Here is a 25,577-nt window from a genome sequence, read left to right on the forward strand (position 1 = left end):
ACGGTTGTCTGTTTTAATATAGGCTGTTTTAAAATGTCATTTATTCCTTCATTTAGTCTTCAGTGTCACATGATCCTCCAGAAATCATTCTAATATGATGATTTGCTGCTCAAGAAACATTTCTAATCATCATCAATGCTAAAAACCAGTTGATGAATTGAATGCATCTTGAAAATAAAAAGCATTAACTTCAAACGTTTGAATTATAGAGCAAGTATTTTAATAGAACTACAGGACTTATTTATTCAAAGTTGCATTTATTATTCTAATTACATTTGTGTTCCTTTAGTAAAAGAAATGTCTCTTTAAATATGTCTAACTTAGTAGTGCTATAGTGTTTAAAGGATCAGTACCTACAGTAGTTTTTTATTGATAAACAATGAGAGCGACTCATTAAATATAATGTATCTGCGGTCTCTCTCAGTTCAGAAACCCCCCACCTGAGTCCCCCCCCCCCCCCCCCCAAACGCATGAGGGGCCACTGAGACTAATGGCCAGCTGCTATTTTGCAGTGACTTTCTTTTCTCACTAGTCACATCGCTGTTCTTGAGCGTGCGGAATCAAAAGTGTCTTTTCAATAAGAGTCCACGGCTAGCCGACGCAAGCCCAAAGACAGCGTGATGTGAAGTCCTGAAAACAAGACTAAGTGTGTGTGGTAAATTTGTTTGAGAGTGGTGGCGCCAATGCAAATGCAAGTGGCAGGCAATACCAAGGATCCTCGCCAGGATGGTTTGAATGGAAAATCGGTCATTGTGGGAAGGGTTTGCTGGGTCTGACCCTGGCTGCTACTAGACAAGCAAGTGTGAAATCCGAATGAAAGGTAAGCAGCTGATAACATTGCCCAACAAAGGCAATATCATCTTTCGCCTTCTCTACGTTTTCCTTTCCAGCACGCTCATCTGCCTACACCGATTTTGTTCGTCTCGTCTCGCTATGTACATTTGTGGCTTTTTCCCATTGTTGGTTTGTTGTTGTTTTCTTGCGACGAATGAAATGCTCCCAAACATCAAACAGCATTGGCGTTAAGGTTTGAAAAGGACCGCTACTCTGTGGTCTTTGTGCTTCCCTTTTCATCCGGCTTAGAATGGGCAGCATATCGGACAGCACTCGGCTTTGTTTTTTTTTCTTTCAAAGCTTATTTAATTTTTGTAATCGCCACCCCAAGGTTCGTCACACTTTGTGATAATATCCAGTTCCATTTCTAATGTTTACTTTGCAATTAGGAGCAAATCACTCATGCCTGTGGGGTCTGTTGCCATAGTTACAATAGGGTTCTGAGGTCTATCATCTGGTCCTTGCTTCCACCAATCAGGTTGCAGAGCTGAAGCTGCAACATAAAGTAAAGATGCACATCTTTCAGCAACACAGTAGTAAGAAACAGAAAGAGATCCATGAGTATAAGAAAGTACTCTGGGGTTGACGAGTAGGCGACTGCGCCCAGTCATGGCGGACCGCAGAAATCACAGCGGAGGAGACACCCAGCAGGAGAGGCAGGTGAGAGCATCAACCATTTTGAGACTTAACTCACATTATTGTTCTTGGAGTCGACTCTGTGAAATGTGTCAGAGATGGTGGTCAACGAGATTAGCATTCCCAGTCCAAATAAACGCTGGTCATCCTGGAGCTCGAAGGATAATAATAGTCTGGACGGCGCAAATGAAAGCGAGAAAAAACGTAGTTTTCAATATGATTGTTGAAGCCTCTTCAGATCAATTTTTTCCCCAAAGCGCGATCAAAGAACTCCAGCTGGGCTGTTGTTCGCTTTTCGTATATATTTTTTCCGTTAATTTGTGGATGGGAGGAATCGTCGCGCAAACTTAATTTGATCGGTCCGAGAATGCATATGTCCATGTCTTTTGTGTTTTCATCTGTGCGTGTGTGTGTGTGTGTATGAAATTGGCCTAGATTAATCATAGCACTCTAAATCTCATTACTTGGAACATCTGAGGGAACGCTGTCTTTAAAGGGCTCTTTGGAGGGGGCTTTCAAATCGGGCCTTCATCAGATCAAAGGCCTCAGATCTGGGATGAATATTTGTCCTCAGCGGATATGTCTCGAGATAATCAAGCATGGTCAGAGGATCCATCATTGGGTGAAGCACAGCAGCAAGAGCTCCATGTTCTCGTTGATTCCCGTCCGTCAACCTGTCGATCCCACCATGTGATTTTCAAAAGAAGACCCCTCAAAACAAACCGAGAGAGGGGGCTGGGTGGAAAACAAGAAGATAAAGAAAGATGGAGGGGTGGACCATCGCCAACTAAAGCCAGTTGTGCTTAAAGATGGCGGCCGGGGATGCTGCAGACTGCGTATAGCACGAGACTCCATCTGTTGAGACAATCAGGATAGTCTACATTGAAGAACAGCTCAAAAGTTGTTCTCGCTCACACTGAGGTAACTGTAAAGATGGCATGTGCATCAATTGTGTACCGTTGATAATGGCGGCAGTTTCTTCTTCCTCCACGTAGCGTTGTTTGTCGCTCTTTTCCCACTGTCTTTATTATTTACGTCTCTCTCGGCCCTCTTGCTCTCAGAGACGCCGCTTCAATTGTTGCGACCGCTTGCTGTGCATTTCTAGCTCGTAGTGTTGGTGATCGTAACAAGCTTTTAAGCTTCTCTGGCTGCGCATTTGTTAGCATTCACGATCTGAATCTTTCGCCCGTTTGTTGCTGTAGCCCCGTGTCATTAGCGCCACATTGTTCGTCAACCAAATAAGCTAAAGCGCCCCCGAATGTAGCATTTCGTGCATGTTTTCTTATGGACACATTAATCAGTAGTTTGGTGTTAGACAAACCTCAAGCAACAACCTGTTAAATCCTCTGTGGCTAATCCACTCTTGGCCTTGTTAGCCACGATTTATTCAGCTATGACAAAAGATATCAGCAGGACTCCAGAGTGCATTCTGACAGTCTTTAGATACCACCTTTCTCCCAAGACTTGCGAGCGCTAAAAAGAGCAGCTTATCAATACACCAAAGACATTTTCCCTTTCTGATGTCCCAATCATTCAAATATAAATCAGCTTTTCTCAAACCAGACCCTCGTCGTCTTTGTTTCGCAGTGCTCCAAGCCCAACCATTTCAGGCATGTGCTTCTTTGTCTATTGTCGGTTCTATCTCGAAAATCTCAGTTTTTCCCTCATAATTCAAAGCCTTATTATTCCACTTTTTACAGAAGTGCTAAAAGGAGCCTTGAAGTAACTTATTTGAAGGAATAATTATCTTTTGTAGAAATGAGAAGAGCAGCACTCAGCTTTAACATCTAAATGGGCTATTGTCAACTGATCAGGCCCCTCAAAAGATAAGCCTATTTCAAGCACAGCCTACGAGGAGGGGTAAATTTGCACTGGCAGCTGTAACAAAAACCAACACAGAGGAATGCTGGCCAGAAATGGGGTTTCTTTCTCCTGTCAAGAGGACTTATATCATGACATCAGAATAATCATTCAATTTTTTTTTTTTTTTTTTTTGCTCATGATGCTTCTTGTTTGTTTCACCGTGTTTCCAATGCAAATTATGAAGTTAAAAGTGGCATGTTGCACAAATCAAACATCTGTCTGATTTCTGAAAAGGGCAAATTATCGCATATTGCTTGCGAGTTTCTTAATATAAACAGTGAAATTTAACAATGCTTCAAAATCATTTAAAGTTTCCTCCGTGACAGACTTTACCTTTCATTTCACTGAAGTCTTTCATCACACAACTAGAAACTTTTAGACTGAAAAAAGTGGTGTAGGATTTACTTTGAAACAATTTTCACTCTTGCTGGTTGATTTCACAAATAATTACAATGAAACGGCAGTTAACACATTGAATTAAACGTAAACTCTAAGACTGAAATAGTATTTTCTTGTAAAACCTACTCCAGTCATCTGTGTTTTATTTGCAACTGCGAAAAAAAACTTTTTTTTTTACAACAAAATGGGCATGGTCAATGTTTTGTGCTTTTGTGTTTGATGATTAATGAATATACAGTTTGCTGGAATCAAAATTGGTTCATAGCTAAAGGAGCACCTGCTGAACTCACTGCTTTTCTTCAAATCCTCATTCACCTAACATGGCTGTCATCACCTTTTTATTGAAGGCTTGAGTCGCACATTAGTCTGTGACAGCCACTGAAATGGTTACGCCGATGCGGCGCACACAAGACCTGGTGACATGCAGCTGAGAGACTGGAATGTCTATTGTGTAGTTTATAGGCTTGTTGCGTTACAGTCATCGGTGTCATCGATGTCAGGAGCAATGAAATCAATGCTAATTATGAATACTGTACTTTATTTGCATGTTTTTAAAGGTTAAAGTTGTAAGGGGAAGCAATACAGATCTATTAAATATTAATTTAAGCAAGTATGAGTTTGATAATGTTTTAAAGATCTATAAACAATTATTATAGTTATAAACAATTAGTTAAGCAGGTGTGTGTATTGAGATATCGTGCAACAAGTAACTGATGGTGAAGATTACTTTAAAGGGTTAGTTCACCCAAAAATTCGGTCATTAATTACTCATCCTCATGTCGTTCCAAATCCATAAGACATTCTTTCATCTTCAGAACACAAATGAGGATCTTTTTGATTAAATCTGAGAGCTCTCCGCTCCTCCATAGACAGTCTACACACTACACACTACAATCAACTTGGATGTTTAAGTAATTTCAACTTAAATTACATTAAACTGATTTTTTTTTTTTAAAGTTGAATCTTAAATAACTTATAAAAAAAATTGCTTAACTTATTCTGATGAGTTATGTAAAAACTTAGTAAAAAGCCCCAGAAAGGTAAAGACATCATTAAAGTAATCCATGTGACCTCGTGGTGCTCTCGTGAACGTGCGTTGGAGATTAATTTTTTGTAAATAAAGTGGTAAATTATGTTGTTTTGCGCAAACAAAGCACTTGTGTCACCTCATAAAATTGAGGTTAAACCACTGGAGTCACATGGATTACTTTAATGATGTCTTTACCTTTCTGGGGCTTGAATGTGGTAGTTGCGTAGACTGTCAATGGAGGGACAGAAAACTCTCAGATTTCATCAAAAATATCTTAATTTGTGTTCCGAAGATGAACGAGCGACTTACGGGTTTGGAACAACATTAGGGCGAGTAATTACAGAATTTTCATTTTTGGGTGAACTAACCCTTTAAATATATGTGTTATTTAAAAGATGAATGAGAGAAAAAGTAATTCGACAAGTGTAACGTCTGTGAAACTTCTGTGAGGGGGGTCCCTGCAGATACCCACTCCTCTGAGCCGATGGGGTGGCCACAAACATTAGGTTCATGGAAGAGCGCCGTGGGCTTGACTTAGCTTATCCTGCTTAGCCTGCCAGATGTGAGATGCCGCAAAAGGATGGGAGCCACCACATGTTTTAGTCAGAGGTGATTTAAAAATGAAAATGAATGACCTCGGGCAAAGAACATATCTTTTTCCTGCCACATTTACTGTCATGCTTTATTTTCATATTCGGTACCTGCCCCCTTTTATGAGGATTTTAACACTGTAAATGTATGTCGATTGCATGAAATAGACTGTCCTGTTCTCTTCTGCTTTCTAATCTGCATTTATAGACAGTCAAAGGTGAGGACTTAACTTGTGTCTTCCCTTTCCTCGGGAAAAATTTCCTCGGTCATGTCCTGGCTGTTAAAATTAGCAAAGTAATATTTATTCTCTCTTATATATATATATATTTTTTTTTTTTTTTTTTTTTAGTGATATTGTTTATTACAATATTTTTGGTCAAAGTTACAAATCAATGTGGCTAATCTCAGAAATACTGTAAAACAGGAAAGATTTAAACATAAAGCTGTTTTATGTTCTCATTTTAGTGCCCAGAGAGAGAACTGGGATTCATCACATTACAATAAGTCACATGTTGATGTAACAAACATTTGAACAAGAACGTTTATGATGTCACTGGCAATGCTAGAAAACATAGGTAATTACTTTTATGGGCCTGCTATCATGCCTTGTGTCACGTACCACAAAGTTTCAGAGTTGCGTTTATGGTGCGGGATGTCATTGAAGCTGAAAATTACTCTTGTTGAAATAGACAAGCCAGAGTGACACAATAATCTCATTAGTTAGACCTGAAAACCTTTGGAATTTACAATTACCAGTGTTCAGCTGAAAGCAAAACTACTTTATATCTTCCTCATCTCATAATCTTACCAATAGATCATACCAACAGGTTTTTGGAAACTAAAGGAATGTACTTTAAAAAAAATAAAAGAAGAAGCAATATCATGCTGTATATAATGTCGTTGCTCCAAAAATATTGAAATTTTGCCTTTAATATCTTTGAAATCTACATGCCAATTAAACATATAACTTTAATAAGTTACATAAGCCAAACTGGAAGTATAAAAAAGCTGATGTTATAGTCACATTATGAAGCAGGGACAAATGATATGGAAATACATATTTTGATAATACATGATACATATTTTCAAGCAATGGAAGATACTGTAACACTTTATTTTACATAATGTACTTACCATAATAGTAAATTATGCATAATTACATGCAACTAACCCTCAACCAAATCCTAATCCTACTCTAACCCTATAGTAAGTACATGTTGTTAATTAATATTGCTCAGTACTTAAATGTATAATTACATTGTAACAATGACACCTTAAAATAAAGTGTAACCGAAAATACACATTTTTATCACACATATATTTTCAGCACAAAGTTTAAACACCAAAGAGACACTTTTTAAACATACAACAACTGAATTTGAATTGTGGTTTAAAACCTATATCCACACTTCGGTACAAAAACTTATCCCATGTGCCAATTCCAGTAATTTCACAGTGTCATTGTTACATGTGTTACATTTTCTTACTATATCATTTACAGTGAATGGCATGCAACTAACCGTAAAACCAAAACCGGTAACACATTATTTTGCAGTGTCCTTATTACACGTTACATGTTACTGTAGTAATAACTTTAACAATAATACACGTATTAGTATATAATTAGTAATAAAGTTATGCATAATTCCATGCAACTAACCCTAAACCAAACCTAATCCTAACCCTATAAGTACATGAAGTTAATTATTGTTACACAGTACTTAAATGCATAATTACACTGACACGGACACCTTAAAATAAAATGTAACCCCAAATCTAACCCTAAGTAAATGTTGTTAAATAATAGGTTACACTTTATTTTAAGGTGTCGTTGCTACAGTGTAATTATATATTTAAGTACTGAGTAATAATAATTAACAACATGTACTTACTATTGGGTTTGGGTAGGATTAGGATTTGGTTTAGGGTTAATTGCATGTAATTATGCATAATTTACTGTTATTACTATGGTAAGTACATGTAACATAACAAGGACACTGTAAAATAAAGTGTTACCAAATAATATTACTCAGTTTTTAAATGTGTAATTACACTGTAAGAACACCTTAAAATAAAGTGTACAGTAAAATTGTCAACAAATCCGGTCCAAAAACACCAATTACACATCTATCAATTGCAGAAGAGATAACTTTACTTGAATAAGACTTACAAAAGGAAGACATTTTTACTTTACTTCACATTTTATTTACTTAAGTAAACAAGTAAAAAAAAAAAAAAAATCAGTCTGCCTGATATTATGTGTAATTAGGAAGTGAATTGCATTGTTTGTGCAAATGCCTGATAAGGTTACTGAGAGTGCATTGTATTACACGCTGTAAAAAAAATATCTGCTTTCAATTTTGAAGTACAATCAACTTGGATGTTTAAGTCATTTCATCTTATTAAACTGACTTTAAAAAAATGAGTTGAATCTTGTATAGCTTCTAAAAAAAGTTGAAAATTGCTCAACTTATTTTGGTGAGTTAAAGCAATGTAAAAACATATGTTGTTGTCATAATCATAATTTTTTACAGTGCAAGGTGTTGAATTGATTTATCATTATATTTCTAACGAATATAGGCTACTCTATTTTTGACATCTCTGCATCAAATTCATCTTGCAAAAAAATTCACCAAGTGTTCTTCGTTCTGCCCTTGCGGCTGTATCTGTTGAGTGTGTGCTTATTTGACTTTTCTTCTTAAGATAATGGGTTTATTCAATAGCTTTCTGACAGTCTGTGTTTTGCACTGGTGAGAGGAGAACTGAAAAACATGAGCAAACGTAGTGTAATTGTTGTTGTTTTCTTTGTCTTGTGCAACCTACCAGCAATCACACGGCAGCTGCTTTGTAGAGGAGCACTTAAGCTGAACGTGCACCTGTCATGTCATTTGTCTAAGACTTCCAAGGCCACTCAACAGGTAGCAGAATGGCAGCTACAGCTGCCAGTCACAACCTCCATCAAAACTCACACAGGAAGCTCGGCGAACACAGCTGTCAAATGATTCCAATAGTTTTCTCTGGGACCGTGACTTTCACCGCATGTAGAAGAACGACGATAGAACAATCTGACAGTCACCCATGTGACTCTGACCTCTGGTTACAGTTTCCCAAATGACTTTATGTGGATTCCAGCTCGCCTCCGACTGTAACGCCCTTTGTGAATGTTCCAAAGGCAAGAATAATCTGGCTTTGAGCAATTACTAAATACTCTCCTAATCTGTCCGATCTCCCCAAGCCGTTTCCAAACACCTCTATTTCATGCTATTTACCTCTTGATTGTTTCCAAGTGGTTGCTCCGAGGTTGTGCACGGAGTTGGTATGCGCTCATGGCCATGTGTTGGCTCGTGGTGGGGGGCCCAGTAATCAAAGCCAGGCCTCAGGAAGGGCAAGGATAGATCTGAGTTTGCAGCTGCTGATGCCATCTGATTTGAGCACTGGCCCAGTATTCACTAGCCCATACATAGCGAAATATGTCCTTTGGCTGAAAAACATGATTTGAAAAAATATCACTATATCACTATATATATATATATATATATAAGGATCATACATACACTTTTTAATGGTAGTGTATCACGGTTTCCACAAAAATATTAAGCAGCACAACTGTTTTCAACATTAATTATAATAATAAATGTTTCTTGAGCATCAAATCAGCATATTAGAATGATTTCTGAAGGATCATGTGACACTGAAGACTGGACTAATATGATGAAAATTCAGCTTTGATCACAGGAATAAATTACATTTTAAAATATATTCAAATAGAAAACAGTTATTTTAAATCGTAATAATATTTCACAAAATTGCACGCTAAGTATTTTTCATTAAATAAATTCAGCCTTTGTGAGCATAAGATACTTTCTTGAAATTTTTTTTAAAACAAATCTAAATTATTCCAGACTTTTGACCGCACTAAATGTAAAGGCTTAGTTTGGAGCTAGGTTGCTTTAAAAACAAAAATAAATAAAAGTACACAGTTGAACATTTCTAATGATTTGATATTAAAGGTTTTTTTTTATGTTTCAGATTCGAATGGACACAGTCAATAACCTGGAATGGACCGATATTTTGTGGACAACCACCTTGGATTCTCTGAAAACGAGGAGGATGCAGTTTTTACTGGAACTTGAAATAATCAATGGTATTGAAATGGAATCTTCTTTCAATGGAGGGAGAGTTGGGGGATGCCAGAAAACACAAGACAGAAATATACGATTTCCTCAGGTAATGCATTTACTTTTCATTATTAACCAACTGAAGTATGGAAGTGCAGTGCACATATACATACACGAATGCTAGATCTTTACAGAGTACTTCATAACAATAAGAGCCTTGCTAATTAATATATATATTAGGGCTGTCAAACGATTAATCGTGATTAATCGCATCCAAAATAAAAGTTTGTTTTTACATAATATATGTGTGTGTACGGTGTATAATTATTTTCTATATATAAATACACACACATGCATATATATATTTAAGAAATATTTGCATGTATATACTGTGTATATATATTTATATTATATATCATTTATATTATATATAAATATTTTATATATAAATAACACATTTTCTTAAATATATATATGCATGTGTGTGTATTTATATATAGAAAATAATTATACACCGTACACACACATATATTATGTAAACACAAACTTTTATTTTGGATGCGATTAATCGCGATTAATTGTTTGACAGCCCTAATATATATATATTTATATTTTAAAATATACACATATACACACATTCATGTTTTGGGTCAGTAAGATTTTTTAAAAGAAATTAACACTTTTATTTAACAAGATTAAATTGACTGTAGCAGAAGAAAGACAGTAAGATAGATTTCTTTCTTTCTTTTTTTTTTTTTAAATAAATGCTGTTCTTTTGAACTTTCTATACATCAAAGAATCCTGAAAAATGTGCATCACAGTTTCCACAAAAATATTAACTGCATGTTTTCAGCACTGATAATATTCAGAAATGTTTCTTGAGCAGCAAATCATCATATTAGAATGATTTCTGAAGGATCATGTGACACTGAAGTAACGATGCTGAAAATTCAGCTTTGTTATCACAGAAATAAATAAAATAAATAAAATGTATTCAAATAGAAAACTTTTATTTTAAAGTGTAATAATATTTCATTTTATTATTACTTTTGAACTTTTGAACATTACTGTATTATTGTAAACAAATCATTTGGTGAGGTCAGCAAAATTTCTTAGGAGAACTTGGCTCGGCAGACCTTGACAAATGGTCCTTTAATGTTCTTTTGTGAACATTAAGGTGCGTCAAATTCCGAGATGAATGCCTAACTACGCCCGGTCTTGATTTCCCATGAGCAATTTGTAATATGTCATTAAATTCATGGTTCCACACAAACTACTCTTTCATTTTCAGATGAGCTAATCAAATAAAGTCATAAAAAGGAGGAACAGGACTTCACATTCCAAAGGCCTTTGATCTTTTTGCAATGAATCCATGAGATTACATGCCTGATTATATCCAGGTGTTGAGTCATAACTTCAGAGGTTCAGAGCATACGAAGTAATATTCGTCTTTAAGGCCTGCTAATTTTTTTCAAAGTCATAAGATAGGAATTCCTTCACTGAACTAACTTATACATCCCCTCTTACTTTGTGCATATCATTTTCAGACTCTCTCACATGTCCATCTGTGTCCAGTCTGATGACATTTTCTTGCTCTTATAGTCTTCAAGGCTAAAAATGGGAGAGAGGATATTTGTATTTCCAGTAATTTATCTGTAAGACTTTGAAAACATGCATAAGGATTATAAAGATACATGTACACACCTTCTGCTGCATACTTTTTCATGACTGAAAGAAAAGAGCAGTGTTTAAATCGCCTACATTCTTTCTTTCCCCGACATTGCTTTCATCTTTTGTCAGATGGAGAGATATAATCTGAAATGCACCTTGATTTTAATCTCCTTTCACATTGAAAGACTAGTGGAGGCTTTTTTTCTTCTCTAGTTTCTCATGTTTTTGAGTGCTAAACTCAGTTTTAGTTATGTTTTGGTACATTTCGTTGAAATTTTAACGAGAAGATGAAGATTGATCTTTTATTCCACAACATTGCACACATAGCAAAAAGTAATCAGTTGACTTAACTTAAAAAAGTGAGGAAACCAGTTGACAGTAAATAAACCTCATGCGAAATTAAAAAAATTAAGTTATGTGAACTTGACAATTCCACATAGCTTAACTTAATTTTTTTCAAATGAACATAAAGTTTATTGACTTAATAAATTTAAGGCAAACGGTTTTCTCACTTTTTTTTTTTAAAGTTAAGTCAACTGATCACTTTTTACAGTCAACTCACTTACAAGGAAGGGCATTACGTGCACCTGGCAAACATCTGAAAAACTTTATTTGATTACAGCACCTTTGATCACAGCTGAAAAAAAAAAAAAAAAACAGATAGCATGTCACGGAAGAGCTGTGAAATGTGTGTCAATGACACTGCATAATTTATTCAAGGTTATAGTCCACTATGACTGCTCAATGTACATCTTCAGATTAAGCCTATTAATAAAGCATACAGACTGGCTCATCAGCAGACAAAAATGTATAGATAATAGAGGTGCACTCATTTAGTGTAGTCTTGGGCTTTATACTGACCAGTCAGTTTGGTGTTTACTTATGCCTCTTCACACTAAAGTTGTTTGATTATCTTTTGTTGTGTACCTGTTCATCTATTTTTCTCTTCTCTCTGTCTCACACTATATATAATGCACATTCTTGCATTCAGTCTCAAGAATTTTTTGCATGTTGTTGTGGTGGTTCTGCCAGGACCTCTCTCTCTCTCTCTCTACAGCGGCTGTGTGTTAGACGGAGGCATTTTGTGGTGTGGCAGCTGTGGCCGTTGTGTGTTTGCGCGCGGTGCTTGATCTCCTGCTGTTTATCCTTAGTCTGGAGAAGCTGCAGGTCATTGCATATGTTTCATCACTATAGCAGGGAATGATTGCTTGTTTGGATATGCAAATGTTGATCACTCTAGACTATGCTGTTGACTCACGCTCTAGTGTAATACTGTGTCTGTATACATACATATTCTAAGAAAAGTCCGTACAAATGTAGGACCCAATAGACCTAGCCAGGGTAGACGCCATTTTGAATTCTATGCGGATGAAAATGAGGCTGTGAGGGATGGACTTACACGCTCTATAAAATATAGTAATTTTCGAAATCCACAACTTTCAAAACTGTTTTATGTAGTTTTGTCTACTGAAAGTTTTTTTGGAAAGATGTTTCATCAGCTGAATAATTATGTTGTTAAACAACAGTATAATCCATTGAACACAACGTACTTCAGTCCCTCACAGCATCAATCTCAGTCCTGGCTGTCAAAAATAATATATATATAATTTAGGTATATGCACTCTATTAATGTTAAGGAATTGTTTCCATATTGTTCACAGGTGTTTTATTTGCATTTTAAATGACACATTGCATTGTGTTGTGTTTTAGGGTTAAAGGAAATGCCTGTTGTCCTGGCAAAATGAGTAAATGATTTTTTTTAATACTATTTGGTATGCTTGTTTTGTTTAGATCAGCACTTATTGTAAGTGGAAAGTAAACAATATATTAGTATTAGTAAATGGTCAAACGTATGACACGGCTGATCATGTGATGTCAACATGGCGGCGTCCATGAGGGGGCGACCTGCTCATTGTAGAGTAAACAGCTCTTTCTAGAAGACTGCTGTCTTATCTCATTATGTGTGCATCGTTTAAATTATATTTCTTGAAGTGCTGTTCACCTCGAAACCGTTTAATTAGCAAACATTCACGAGAGCACCTTTAAAGTGCAATGGACGTGGATTGAATGCGCTCTCTTCACACTCCAGAGTTTCCTCGCCTTGGTCTTTTTTTCTTCTTCTTCTTCTTCTTCTTCTCCAGGCGGCAGTGTGATTTCTGGCCGTGCGCGGCGCTCACATCTCCTGCTCCTCTCTCACTCACTCACTCGCTCTCTCACTCGCACACGGGCACAGGAGTGTGAGAGACAGCCATGGAGAGGTGGAGAAGCGACTGTTTTCTTTGTTATTTTTAAACTCCGAGATCCGCATCGATGACACGATTCATATCTCGCCGCATACAACGCTATTCCCGATGCGCTCGGAAACGGAAAGTAGATTCTCACAGGTACAGTACGGAGCACTTTTTTCCTCCTCCTGGCTTGGGTGTAATGGGGGTTTGCGGTAGCGGAGAGAGAGAGAGAGGGAGAGAGAGAGAGAGAGTGTGAGAGGGATGAAATGCACCGTCGCTTTTTTCGCAGCTCGCCGTCGAATCCTCTGCGAGGTCGAGCGCGCGCTTATAAAGCTCTCGCGCTCGGTTTATCAGCGCGTGTTGGAGTGCGAAAATCAGTGTTGCAAAGTTGCACACTAGTCCCTGGGCTGCGGAAGGGCCTGGCTGTGTGTGTGTGTGTGTGTGTGTGTGTGTGTGTGGAGTTTGTTTCTTACTTTCCCCTCCCCCATCCGCTCCTGCTGCTGCTGAGGCCGACACATGAATGCGATGAATGTGGGGCTCACTTCAAAGCAGATCGCGAGGGCAGCGAAAGGGGTGTTGTAATGTCGTCAGCGAAGGAAAAACGCAGCGCGAGCGAACGCGATCCCTTTTTAGATGGCCGTTTCCCCCCCGTGCATAAGTGGGATGATCGGATATATTGGCGTTTTTAGTGGTTAAAGATGGCTAGCGTGCTGTGACAACGTGTTCTCACACTAGTTGAGTCTGAACCGTTGAGTGGATCAGCAGAACAAGCTCACTAGAAATGTCGGCTCGTGCACTCAAAGATGGTGAAAGTGTTTTTCACCGTCTATGCTCACTTGTTCGGGAAGGTCTCGCGCCGCACGTACTTCCTATCCTCGCGCGTTCCGTTCTTTGATGCGGTGGATGTTCGCTGCATTTATGTTTTTAAGTTATCACAGCTTGTTTTGCAGTTAGCTAGTTAGTAGCCTCTTTCAGTTTAACACCCGTGGTGTTTACCGGGGCTTTGTTTTCAATTAACAGCATTTGCGTGCGTAAAATGTTTATAAATTCGCGTCTTGTGCTGGATTAGCCTGCTAGCTCATCGCCATTGAAGTTCGCGCTGTTAAAGTTATTGACTAGGAAAGCTCAAGGTTTCTCTCCTCCTTAGCTGGCTTCATCAAGAACATCAGACGAAATGTAGCTGGCAGGCAGTCCCAGGTTTTAAGGTCGGAACTTGAAAGTGTTGGATTTATGGTTGGTGTCATAAATCGTGTCACAGGTGAGTTCAGGAGTGTTTGTGCCATGATGGCTGCCCTTTTGCACTATCTTTGCTTTAAGATAGATGCCTAAGGCCGACATGCAAGTCTGATAGGGGTTGTAGAGCACTGCAGTGTTTAATTAAACTTAGATGGTACAGGTTTTAAATGGCCAAAAGCTGTACTGTTAGAGCCATTGTTACAGTGTGTATCTCTAACGTTGGAAATGTTCATGTCTTCTACGGTAACGCTTTATTTTAGCGTCCTCCTTATATGCACTACTATATTAATGACAGTAAACTATGCATTATGACATGCAACAAACTCTATACTAAGTACACTAGGTTAATTAATATTGCCAGTATTTCTTTGACTATTTACTCTGTAAAAAGGACACTTTATGAGATCTTAATGAGGAATATGCAATGCACATGATTAGCTTTTTATTGACAAGTATTTCATAAGCTCAATTATGATACAAAAATGATCATTTTACTTGATACATCTGCAACAGTTGGTCATAGTGTTATGCATCTTTATATTTTCACATAAAATCCACAAGAACACACTATGATACGAGTCAGTTTTAGTTATTGATGACACTGTGGTCTCCTTAATGTTATTCTTTCTTATAGGTATTTGATTGATTGTTGATATAAAGTACCCAAATTCAGGTTGAAGTTATGTCAATTATGTGATTCCTGACATTAGCAACACTGTATTCTGCATCAGGCAGTATTACTTTGCTGAACTGACCTTGTCTAGCCTCATTGAATGTTTTTCCATGCCTCTCTCTCTCTCTCTCTTTACTTCTCTTATAGGAGGAATTCTTTCACAGTGGCATTAATAGAAGTCTGGATATAAACTTTCTGCCTTGTGGGCTGTACTGGGACAGGGTGCAGGGACACTGTGAGCATGAGCTTAAACGAGAACTTGTGTTATCTAGCAGACCCGGGCAGCAGCTTCACTGAGGATGCCCCCAGACCCCCGGTCCCTGGGGAGGAGGGCGATCTGGTGTCCAGCGATGGACGGCCACAGTACAGCCACAGTTTTTACTCCTCCAAGAGCGAGAGCCTCAAGAACGAAGCCCCCATAGCTACACCCAGAAGACCCGACCTGGATCTGGGCTACGAGCCAGAGGGTAGCGCTTCCCCGACGCCGCCCTATTTGAAGTGGGCAGAGTCCTTGCACTCGCTTTTGGACGACCAAGACGGCATCCACTTGTTCAGGACTTTCCTCAAACAGGAGGAGTGCGCCGACATGCTGGACTTCTGGTTCGCCTGCAGCGGCTTCCGCAAGCAGGAGAACAACGAAGGCAACGAGAAGATGCTGAAACTCGCGAAAGCCATTTACAAAAAGTACATCCTGGATAACAACGGGATCGTGTCGAGGCAGATCAAATCAGCCACCAAGAGCTTCATCAAAGACTGCGTGATGAAGCTTCACATCGATCCCGCCATGTTCGACCAGGCTCAAACCGAAATTCAGACTATGATGGAGGAAAACACCTACCCTTTGTTTTTGAAGTCTGACATATACTTGGAATACACTAGGACGGGCGGAGAGAGTCCCAAACTGTTCAGTGACCAGAGCTCGGTGTCAGGGAATGGCAAAATCCTGCCGGGCTACTTGCCAACTGTGAAAGAAGACGAGGAATGGAGGTGCGACCAGGAGCAGGAGCAGAACTCTGAAAGCGACCCCACTCCCAGCAACAGGCTGACCCAGAAGCTGCTCATGGAAACCGTGCCTCAACGGGTGGCCAACAGTAAAAGATATCAGGACAACCGTGAGTACAGGTAAATCCCTGCAGCTTTGAAAAGCCTGTCTCTCTTCTTCCATCCCCCCCTTCCCCCCCTCGCGGTGCAATCGCAGTCAGAAGAAAAAGATAAAAAGGGAATCTGAGTTAAGCACAGCCTTCCACAGGAGATGAGAGGAATGCAGTATAGGCAGAAACCTCTAAGTAGCTGCGACTGAGGTAGCAAGACAGATACTGGGTCGCAGCGTTGTCTTTGCCTACTGCGAGTTGGTGCAAGTGGGTGTTCTTTGTGTTCTCCATGCAGGTGTCTCTTGAATGGCAGGCTTTGGAGCAGAATAAAGGTTTCTTCAGGAGAACCACAACATGGATTCTCTTTAGAATGTGCACAAAAGCAGAAACTGCATTGAATATTTTGCAAGCAAGAAAGAAAGAATGTGCACTCTCCAAAAAGTTTTGCGGTATAGATTTAACAGATGCATTCGGGGACGATTTATGTATCTGATTTAATGCCCTTTGAAGTCCATAGCTGCGTATGGATTTGTTGTGTTTCTGAATGTTTAGATCTCTATCTCTCATACCACCCATAGTTTGCTCGGCGAACGAGCGTATTGGAATGTATGCTTCAGGTATTGTGTTTTGCAATGCATTTTTTATTTTTTTTTTGTTCTCAGATATTCCCGAGGCATTCCTCACCACCAGTTGTGACGGCCCATTGTGCTCTTTTATCTTTCTCGTTCATATCGTGCATCGCACCAACATCGTTTAATCTGGAGGACGTGCTTTTTTTTTTTTTGCTTTTTTTTTTAAGCCGTGCTGTGAAATTTACAGCAAATCACTTGATGCATCAGAGCCTCGAGTCCCTCCATATGAGCAAAATGGGATTTAGAGATGTGACTGCTAAATACTTTAATCCTTGTCCTGCTGGAATAGAAAGCGGTGCATGTGGGCCTTTGAACAGCCTCTGCTGAAGATTACAAAGCTTTCCGCCCTAGATTTAAAAGCAAATATATCGACAGGTGCTTTCACAATGAGATATCAAAGCAATAAGGCACTCCAGGTATGGGTTGTTTTTTGGCTTTTACCATGGTAAAACAATTTTTTTTAACATTTTTTTATTTACATTTACATGCGGTGTTATAATCAAGCTACAGCAGGTTTTTGTGCAGTCAACCTACAGGCTTCAGCTATACGTATTATGCATTGCATAATTGAATATTTGATGGATGATATGCATGTTGCCATATGACCTCTATCTTTTAGACCATGTGCACAAAATGCCAAATTGACAATTGTAGTACAATTTGACTACATGCTGGACAAAGCTGAGCTAAAATAGCATTATCCAGCTCTGATATTCCGACTTAAAGGGATAGTTCACTCAAAAATAACCCTCACGTCATTCTAAACCTGTATGACTTTCTACTCTGGAACAAAAAAGAAGAGATTTTTGAGAAATGTCCCTTTTGTTTGTCCCTTCAATAGAAGCCAATGGTAACCAAAACCATTTGGTTACCAGTATTCCTCAGAATATCTTCCTTTTTCTTCCACAGAAGAAATTCATACAGGTTTTTCACGAAATGAGGCTTAAATGATGACAGAGTTTTCATTTTTGGGATTTTCTATCCCTTTAAAAAACTTGGTTGGTGCTATTTCAGCCAGACTGCAGTGCTTGCATGACATTTTAAAAAGACAAATTATTATTTTTGTCCAAATGTTTTCTCAACCTTTTTGACTCCAAGGCCCCGGCCATTGTCCACAACAATATTCAAAGTCCCCGTTTTTTTTTTTTCAGTTGTTCATGATTTACTGGATGAGGATTAAGATTAATAATTTTTACATCTTTTTCTTTGTAGTCTAAATTTCTACCTGATAAAAATATTTTGCAGCTTTGCATAACTAGAAAAATGTGTGTCCATGGATGATTTATACAAGTCTAGAAATCACACTTTGTGTGATTAAATTTTTTATAACGCATTAAAAATGAGGCTACCTCATATAGGTTTTTCAAGAAAGAAAGAAACAAAAACTTGAGAAAGTGAATTAAAATAAGAAATGTCTTGATTTTTGGTTGTTTTTGTCTCATTTTAAATAAGTTTTAAGGCCTCTTGAGGCCCTCTTGGAAGTTTGCTGAGGACCCTAGTGGACCGGGGCCCCCCGGTTGAGAGCCACTGATGTAAATGCACTTACTGTAATGCACAGCTTTGAGAAGCTTATTGCTTTTAGAAAACTAAGACTGTGTAAGATACAGTAAAACAGAGTTCAGTAAAATAGATCGTATTAATCATAACAGTCAGAATAAACAGTCATACTGTTGTCTGTTTGCAGATGTGATACAACTTAGTAACCACATTCATTTTAAAAGTGGCGTTTTATAAGGAACTGAACCTGAACTATCTTTTTTTTAATTTATTTTGTACACCATGTTTTTTCCCCTCTCGGAGCTAAAGCTTAAATTCTAAGCAGGCATGGAGGAGCAGGAGGAGGATTTACACAGCTTGATTTAGCCTCTGTAAAATGCTCAAGCATACATTGTGCTCTGCTGCTCTGATGTGCTCAACTGCACTGTGTTCACTGCTGGCACTCCTCCCGCAAAGAGATTGAAAATTGCGGAAATCTACCCCTAGAAGTTGACCCAGTTTTCTCTCAACTGTCTGAGACAAAACTTGACATCTGTTGATGGTGCAGTAACCCTGTTCTGTCCAAAACCTCAGAGCTTTAGATGTTCAGGTGAGGTATAAAGATGAGAAACATCCCCAGGAGTGTTCTGAAAGGAAATGCACCTCTCTTTGAGATTGTTTTTGCAGCATCTTCTTCCTTTCCTCCTTTTGACTCGCATCTTCTCCCGACAGTTTGTTTAGCATTCGGAGGGCTTTGTGTAGCATTTTAATTTTTGGATGTTGTTAAAGGATAAAAAAAAACTATTTAAAATGACAAAATGAAAGACTCAATGACGGATAGATATTGTTAAACTGCAGAAACTCCCTCTACACTCCACCCAGCTCAACCTATTCTCCATTGCCTCTGGACCTGATGTGTTTTTAATTAGCGGGAGCAATGCATTTGTGAGGCTGTGTTCAAATGATTTTTTCATTAGGCCTACATGAAGTATTTGGCTGGAATTACAGAAAGACATCACGTTTATTTTTTAAATAGCCTTTTAGGTAAATGCTTTAGGGTTTCATGCATGTAAATTTTGCAGGAGTCATATGTCTTTCATTTGCTGGCAAAAACTAGGAAGTGAGGGAATTCAGAAGTTTCTTTGGTAATAAGTTTGGTAATAAGGCCACAGTGATTGTCTGTAACATGCATTTTTATCTCTAGAAATAATTCCTCGGCTATACCAACCAAGATCAATATATAAATCTAAGTTTAGACATTTTAAGAGGAATTTGGTCCAGCAGGACTCAATATGAAAATGTTTATTTTTTCATTTCTGTTTCTGATGTCTTGCACTGACGTAGGAATACATGATTTACTTGTATTGAATAAGCAATACATCCTTAAAACAAGTTGTTACTTCACATCAACAGCTTTATTAAGGTTTTATTGCATTTCATAGCCAAACTTGAATAAAATAGTGATTTAACAGCATATTAAAGGGTTAGTTCACCCCAAAGTGAAAATTATCCAATAATTTACTCACCCTCAAGCCATCATAGGTGTATATGACTTTCTTTGTTCAGCCAAACACAATCTGAGAGATATAAATAAATATCCTGGCTCTACCAAGCTTTGTAATGGAAGTGAATGGTACCTGAGATTTTGAAGCCCCAAAAAGTGCATTCATCCATTGTAAAAGTAATCCATACGATTCCAGGGGGTTAATAAAGGCCTTCTGCAGTGAAACGATGCGTTTTCGTATGAAATAATATATATTTAAATAGATTTATACATTTATAACCTTTAATCACTGTGAAGAGTGAACTCATACCTAACGTATGATGAATGCAGAAGCGCAGAGGAACAAAAATCCTTAAAAATCAAAACAAAACACCGGTCACACATTAGAAGTCTAAAAGAAGAATTTTTTAAGAGAAACTTCGGAGGATTTCGATATAAAAGAAGAGGAGCTTGAGTTTGTTGTCCAGCCCTATTTGTTTTAACCGTAGAGTAAGCTTGCGCTACTCCTACATTCTACGGCGAGTCAGAGGTCACTCTTCCTCCAGAAGTTGACTCGCATACGACCGTTACCGGAAGCCAGTGATTTATAGTTTATGAAGTTATAAATAAGGATATTTTTCTGGCAAAAACGCATGGTTTCGCTTCAGAAGTCCTTTATCAAACCCCTGGAGCCAAATGGATTACTTTTATGATGCATGAACGCACTTTTTGGGCTTCAAAATCTCAATCCCATTAACTCCCATTATAAAGCTTAGAAGTAATAATAATAATACTTAATAATAACAATTTAAGTATATTTTGAGTTCTGAACACTTACATTTTTAATTCAAAAGATTTTGCTGCCAAATAAGTTAAACACACCTGTTTGACTTTTGATGCCAAAACATGGTGTTTTAAAGGTTAATCTAAAGGTATTTTAAATTCCAATCTTCTTTGGAATGTTATGTTTTTTGACTGTACTAAAGCATAAAAATACCATATGTTTCCCAAATCTCTGCAAATATGCTAAGTTCAAATACTTGTTTATCCGAAAAACAATGTTACAGCCAATTATTCTATTCTGAAATTCCAATCTTCTTTGGAATGTCTGCTTTTGTTACGATGTGTGTGATTCCCGTCCACTGCCAAGTTACCCAGTAGTCTTTTGACACCCCGGGTTGCCAGTTGGTGGAAAACACAGCGTACTGCAGCCATAAAAGCCAGTACATGAACTGGGTCAGAGATCGTAGATTCAACCCGACCTAAAAAGCCTCAGCAATATAAACAATGTGAAAATATGCATTAGCTGATCAACTTTGTGTAAGGTTTGTCGCTTTCCATTGTCCATTGCGCTCGTTGCTTTTGCACGTCCTCAATCTGGCTACCCGTGCAAGGTGGAGGGGGCGGCGACTGCAGTACCTATTTCAACCTTTAGCTGTTAACATTACATACTGCACCTTTGAGTAATGTTATGATAACTTTAGTAATGACAACATTAGGGTTTACAGTTAAGTGTCTGATTGGCCAGAATTTAGTATCTGTGAATCCCTAATAGTAAATCTATTGTAATTATCTTGCATTTAGGATTAATATGGTCATAAGAAAGGTGTTAGTTCTTGTTAATTGATGAATCGGATTTCACTGTCTACACTGTCTAATATCAAGATGAAATGTCAAGTGGAATGTCAAGTTGTCTCCATGTGTTTAGTGTTTTACTATGATTTTTTTTTTCTGTTTTATGTCAGGAGGGAGATTGTAATTTTTATATGTCCAGGTTAGTCTCAAAGACAGTTGTTTATTAGCCGGTCAGTGATTTCTCTTTCATTTGTGTGATACGTGGCTCTCTAAGAGGGAAAGTGTAATCTCAGCCTCTCTCTTTTACCTGTGCTCTTGAGCGCAGATCTGCCTTTGAGGGTTTAATCTGTAGGAGTCTGTGTGATCACATGTAAAATGGGATGACAAAGAGCTCATAATTATTCTGAGTGCGGGGAGGTGCACAAATCTTAGGCACAGCAATGTAACCTGTACCTAGGTAATGGCTCCTTTCAAATGCGCATCGTGCTTTTGTCCCAGTGAAGTTGGCTTTGGATGCAAGGATTTTTAAGTGGTAATGGGCTGCGAGGGGAGCCAGTTAAATCCTAATGTCTGTGCTTTTTATTTTTTACCTTAGAGAGAGCTTGCTTTTTCTTTGTGGGAGATGTCACAGTAATTAATGTGTTCGCTCAGTTGGATGTTGGCATGTGTATGTTATTGAGGGGAAGAGAAAGCAGATCGATTCGTTTTGAATCGCAGTAATGATACAGAGATTCCAGATGCCCCCTGCCTGTTTTAGAGCCTTTGTTTTGTGGAGAATCAAATGGAATGGGGAATGCTGGGCATGTGGAGAGAGCTGCTGAAGGCTCGGGATCGTCTCTGAAGGCTTCTGGGTATCTCTTATACGGTGAATATTGACATTGCTGCTGCTTGAATCATTAGAAGACTGTGGATGGGTTGAGAGCGAGGGATAATCACTGGAGACTGCAGAGAGCCTGGGTCTCTCGCTCTCTCTTTTTCTCTCTCCCTCTCTTCTCCCCCTCCATTTTTCCTGTTCTATCTGCCTCTGTCGGTTTCTTTCTGCCCCTCTGCTTAGGCTGGTCATAAAGAGATGTTTCTGTCTCGTTTTGTGAGAGGTTCAAGCGGCGCCTAGCTGTTCCCTAGTGCCACACAATAAACAAGCCTTGTATCGCTCTTATATACACAGTGAGAATGCCATATTCTGAAATAATATCGTCTGGTACATTTCAAAACACATCCTGCTCCTTTTGTGGTTGCTTTAAAATTACATGCGGGCAGTAATGAATAATTAGAGAAGCATTTTAATTTCTGTCATACCTGTTCTTCCTAGAAGGAATCCGTATTGCATGCTTGACTACATTTTTCCATTGCTGTTATTTACATCATCTCTGTCATGCTCATATTGGCCATCCTGGATTCATTCCTCAGTTGGCATGATGTGTGTTAGCCGGGGGAATTCATTCTGAGCAGAGGATGCTGTCATTAATATTAAAATGATGTAAGGGAATAGTTTTATATTCTTTCGTATGACATTTTCAATATGTCAGCAGAAAGTAATGTGCTTTTGAACACGCTTGTTTATTTAAAAGTGAAATATTAATATTAAAAAAAATGTATGAGAAAAACCTGGCTATGCACCATAAAAAGAACCATTAAATAATAGTAATTAAAACAATATTTACTGAAAAAGGGACCTATGAAATCATTAACCCCCCTAAATTCCATTTTATTTTATTTTTTCCAAATCTCCTTTTTAGTATTTCTACATTCCATTTTTATGGTAGTTTTAATGTTCAATCATTTTAATAATCAAAAACCGTGTTCAATCAATTGAATTAATAAAACAAAGGTCGGGCTCTGATTGTTATTGGCCAATAGTAGCTTTATATAGTTTTGCTCGTTGGTTTCTATGAAGGCCGATCAGATGACGTATAACTCGCTGGGCAGTTTTTCTGCACAGCTAAAAATGCTTCACAACATTCTCCGGACTGGCAGTGCTACCAGGTGTTAGGCTTGCTGCAATAGTCGGTGTTGCCAGTGTTCAGCTGTAACACTGGTTACATCACTTGCACACCGTGGCAACGTCACCCAATAGTAATAAAAAATAATTTAGTTCAGTTAGAGAACAGACACTACAATTAAAAACTGAACGTGTCTGCTCAATGCAGCGTGAGCCGATAGTCGCAGCACAAATCAGTAGCAGGAGTCAGATTTCATTTATCACGTTAGACGATTAGACATCGTTCATTTAGACGATGGCGGAAGATTTGGTTTCAAAGCGAAATGGAAAAGCGCCTATTTAAGCGAGTTTGTCATTGTACTGTTTTGTTGTGTTTTTCATTAAGAATAATGAACTTACCAATCAACCAACTGCCGCCCCTGAATTGGCAACTACAAATTGAACTACAAGTGTGAACACTAGGGGTGTAACGGTACACAAAAATCACGGTTCGGTACGTACCTCGGTTTTAAAGTCACGGTTCGGTTTATTTTCGGTACAGTAAGGGGAAGAAATGCAAACATTAAACTGCAGGTTGTTTATTACTATAAACTGTTTTAAACAATTTGTTTACACTTTTTTAAACACTTTTTAATAAAATATAATAAAATAGATATAAAATAAAAAAAAAGAATAAGAAATAAAATACTGCTGCAAAGTTCTCCACTAAATAAAATACTCTCAGTCTCAAACCAATATCACATAATAAATTTAATGAAAAATATAAATAAATAACTATGATTACAGTGCAGCATTACCAATCCCAGCTTGTAGGCCTGCTCATATTTAAAAATTAAGGCTGGGGATCGATAAAAAAAAAAACTAATTAATTGCACAATTTGCTGTAATTAATTGCAATTCCTCCAAGCTTGTAATCATCAATAATTAAACTTATAATCACCTAATTAAATGAAACATGGGGAAAAAAGGAACAGAAAATAGCCCTATATTAAAATAATATTAAGCATAAATATATCAATGTATTATTATTTTTCAATAATCAATCAACATAATCAATTTAAGATTTTTTTTCCACTTTTTTAATAATCTCTAAGTCGTCCTCAGACGAGCCTTCCATCGTTGCCTCCAGTCATCCCGATTCTCCATGCATCTGGCCAGTTCGTTGGTGCTCTGGGCTCCTGCATCCCTCTTGAGTATGTCCACGTATGTTAGCGTGGGACGTCCTCTTGACCGATGGCCATGTGTTGGTTCCCATAGCACCAGCTTGCTGGCTGGCAGCTCTCGATAATTATCAAAATAAAATATAGTCCAAAGCTATAGTACAAAGCTATTATTACCAGAGCATGTGATCAGAGCAGGTCATTTTACCATTGTTGCCAGCATAACTATACCAGCTCAGCAAACAGAAGTGTACTACTGAGAAATTTCACCTTATTTGAGCGGACTTTGCTTTTCCAGTGCGTGATCGGTACATGATTGGAGTGTTTGGGCCGTTAACGACAGAGCAGAACGCGCAGCGCAAACACGGACTCGAACATTGAGCAGAGAGCGCAGCGGGCCGACACACACACACACACACACACACACACACGCACGCGCGCGCGGAACGGAGAGTGCGGCGGCGCACGCGGAAAAGCTTTTTTTCGCCCTGCAGTTGATTTCATTGGTTTAGGTTACAGTGACGACGGATAAAACATTAGAATCAGCTGCAGGGCGGGATTTGCGCTGAACGCGGAGACTTCCGCCACTTAATATGTTCGTGTGGAAACACGAAAATGTACCCATGTTCCGCACACAAAATATTGCATTCAGTCATTCGGTACACACGTGCACCGAACCGAAAGCCCTGTACCGAAACGGTCCGGTTCGAATACACGTACCGTTACACCCCTAGTGAACACACCCTAACTCAACGAAATGCATCCTATATGAGATTACTCAGATATTTAACATAACTTAATACTACAACTTATATCTGCACAATTGAACTTGAAGTTACGTGCTAGTCAGAATGTGTGGATCTCCTGGTTGCGCTCTTCCCGTAACAGCATGCTAAAACACGATAACTAAACCCAAATAATTCACAGCGTTTTGTTACAGTA

General features: G+C 38.3%; 1 protein-coding gene across 10 annotated transcripts in view; it reads left to right on the forward strand.

Moving 5' to 3' along the window:
* The first annotated feature begins 489 nt into the window (after positions 1–489).
* Positions 490–25,577, forward strand: part of axin1 (axin 1) — a 50,706-nt gene continuing 25,618 nt past the window's right edge. For 2 of the 10 annotated variants that reach the window (XM_079883311.1, XM_079883312.1), the window contains exons 1-2: positions 13,125–13,526; positions 15,427–16,401. In XM_079883311.1, coding sequence (XP_079739437.1) covers positions 15,521–16,401 — 881 coding nt within the window. In that variant the 5' untranslated portion in view covers positions 13,125–13,526; positions 15,427–15,520. Of the gene's footprint in view, positions 821–1,244; positions 1,495–2,226; positions 2,392–9,382; positions 9,581–13,118; positions 13,527–14,517; positions 14,629–15,426; positions 16,402–25,577 lie in introns of those variants that run through there. The other 8 variants (XM_079883316.1, XM_079883313.1, XM_079883314.1 and 5 more) reach the window with 8 other exon arrangements.

This window comes from Squalius cephalus, assembly GCF_949319135.1.
Source record: "Squalius cephalus genome assembly, chromosome: 1".
NCBI classification, from domain to species: Eukaryota; Metazoa; Chordata; class Actinopteri; order Cypriniformes; family Leuciscidae; genus Squalius; species Squalius cephalus.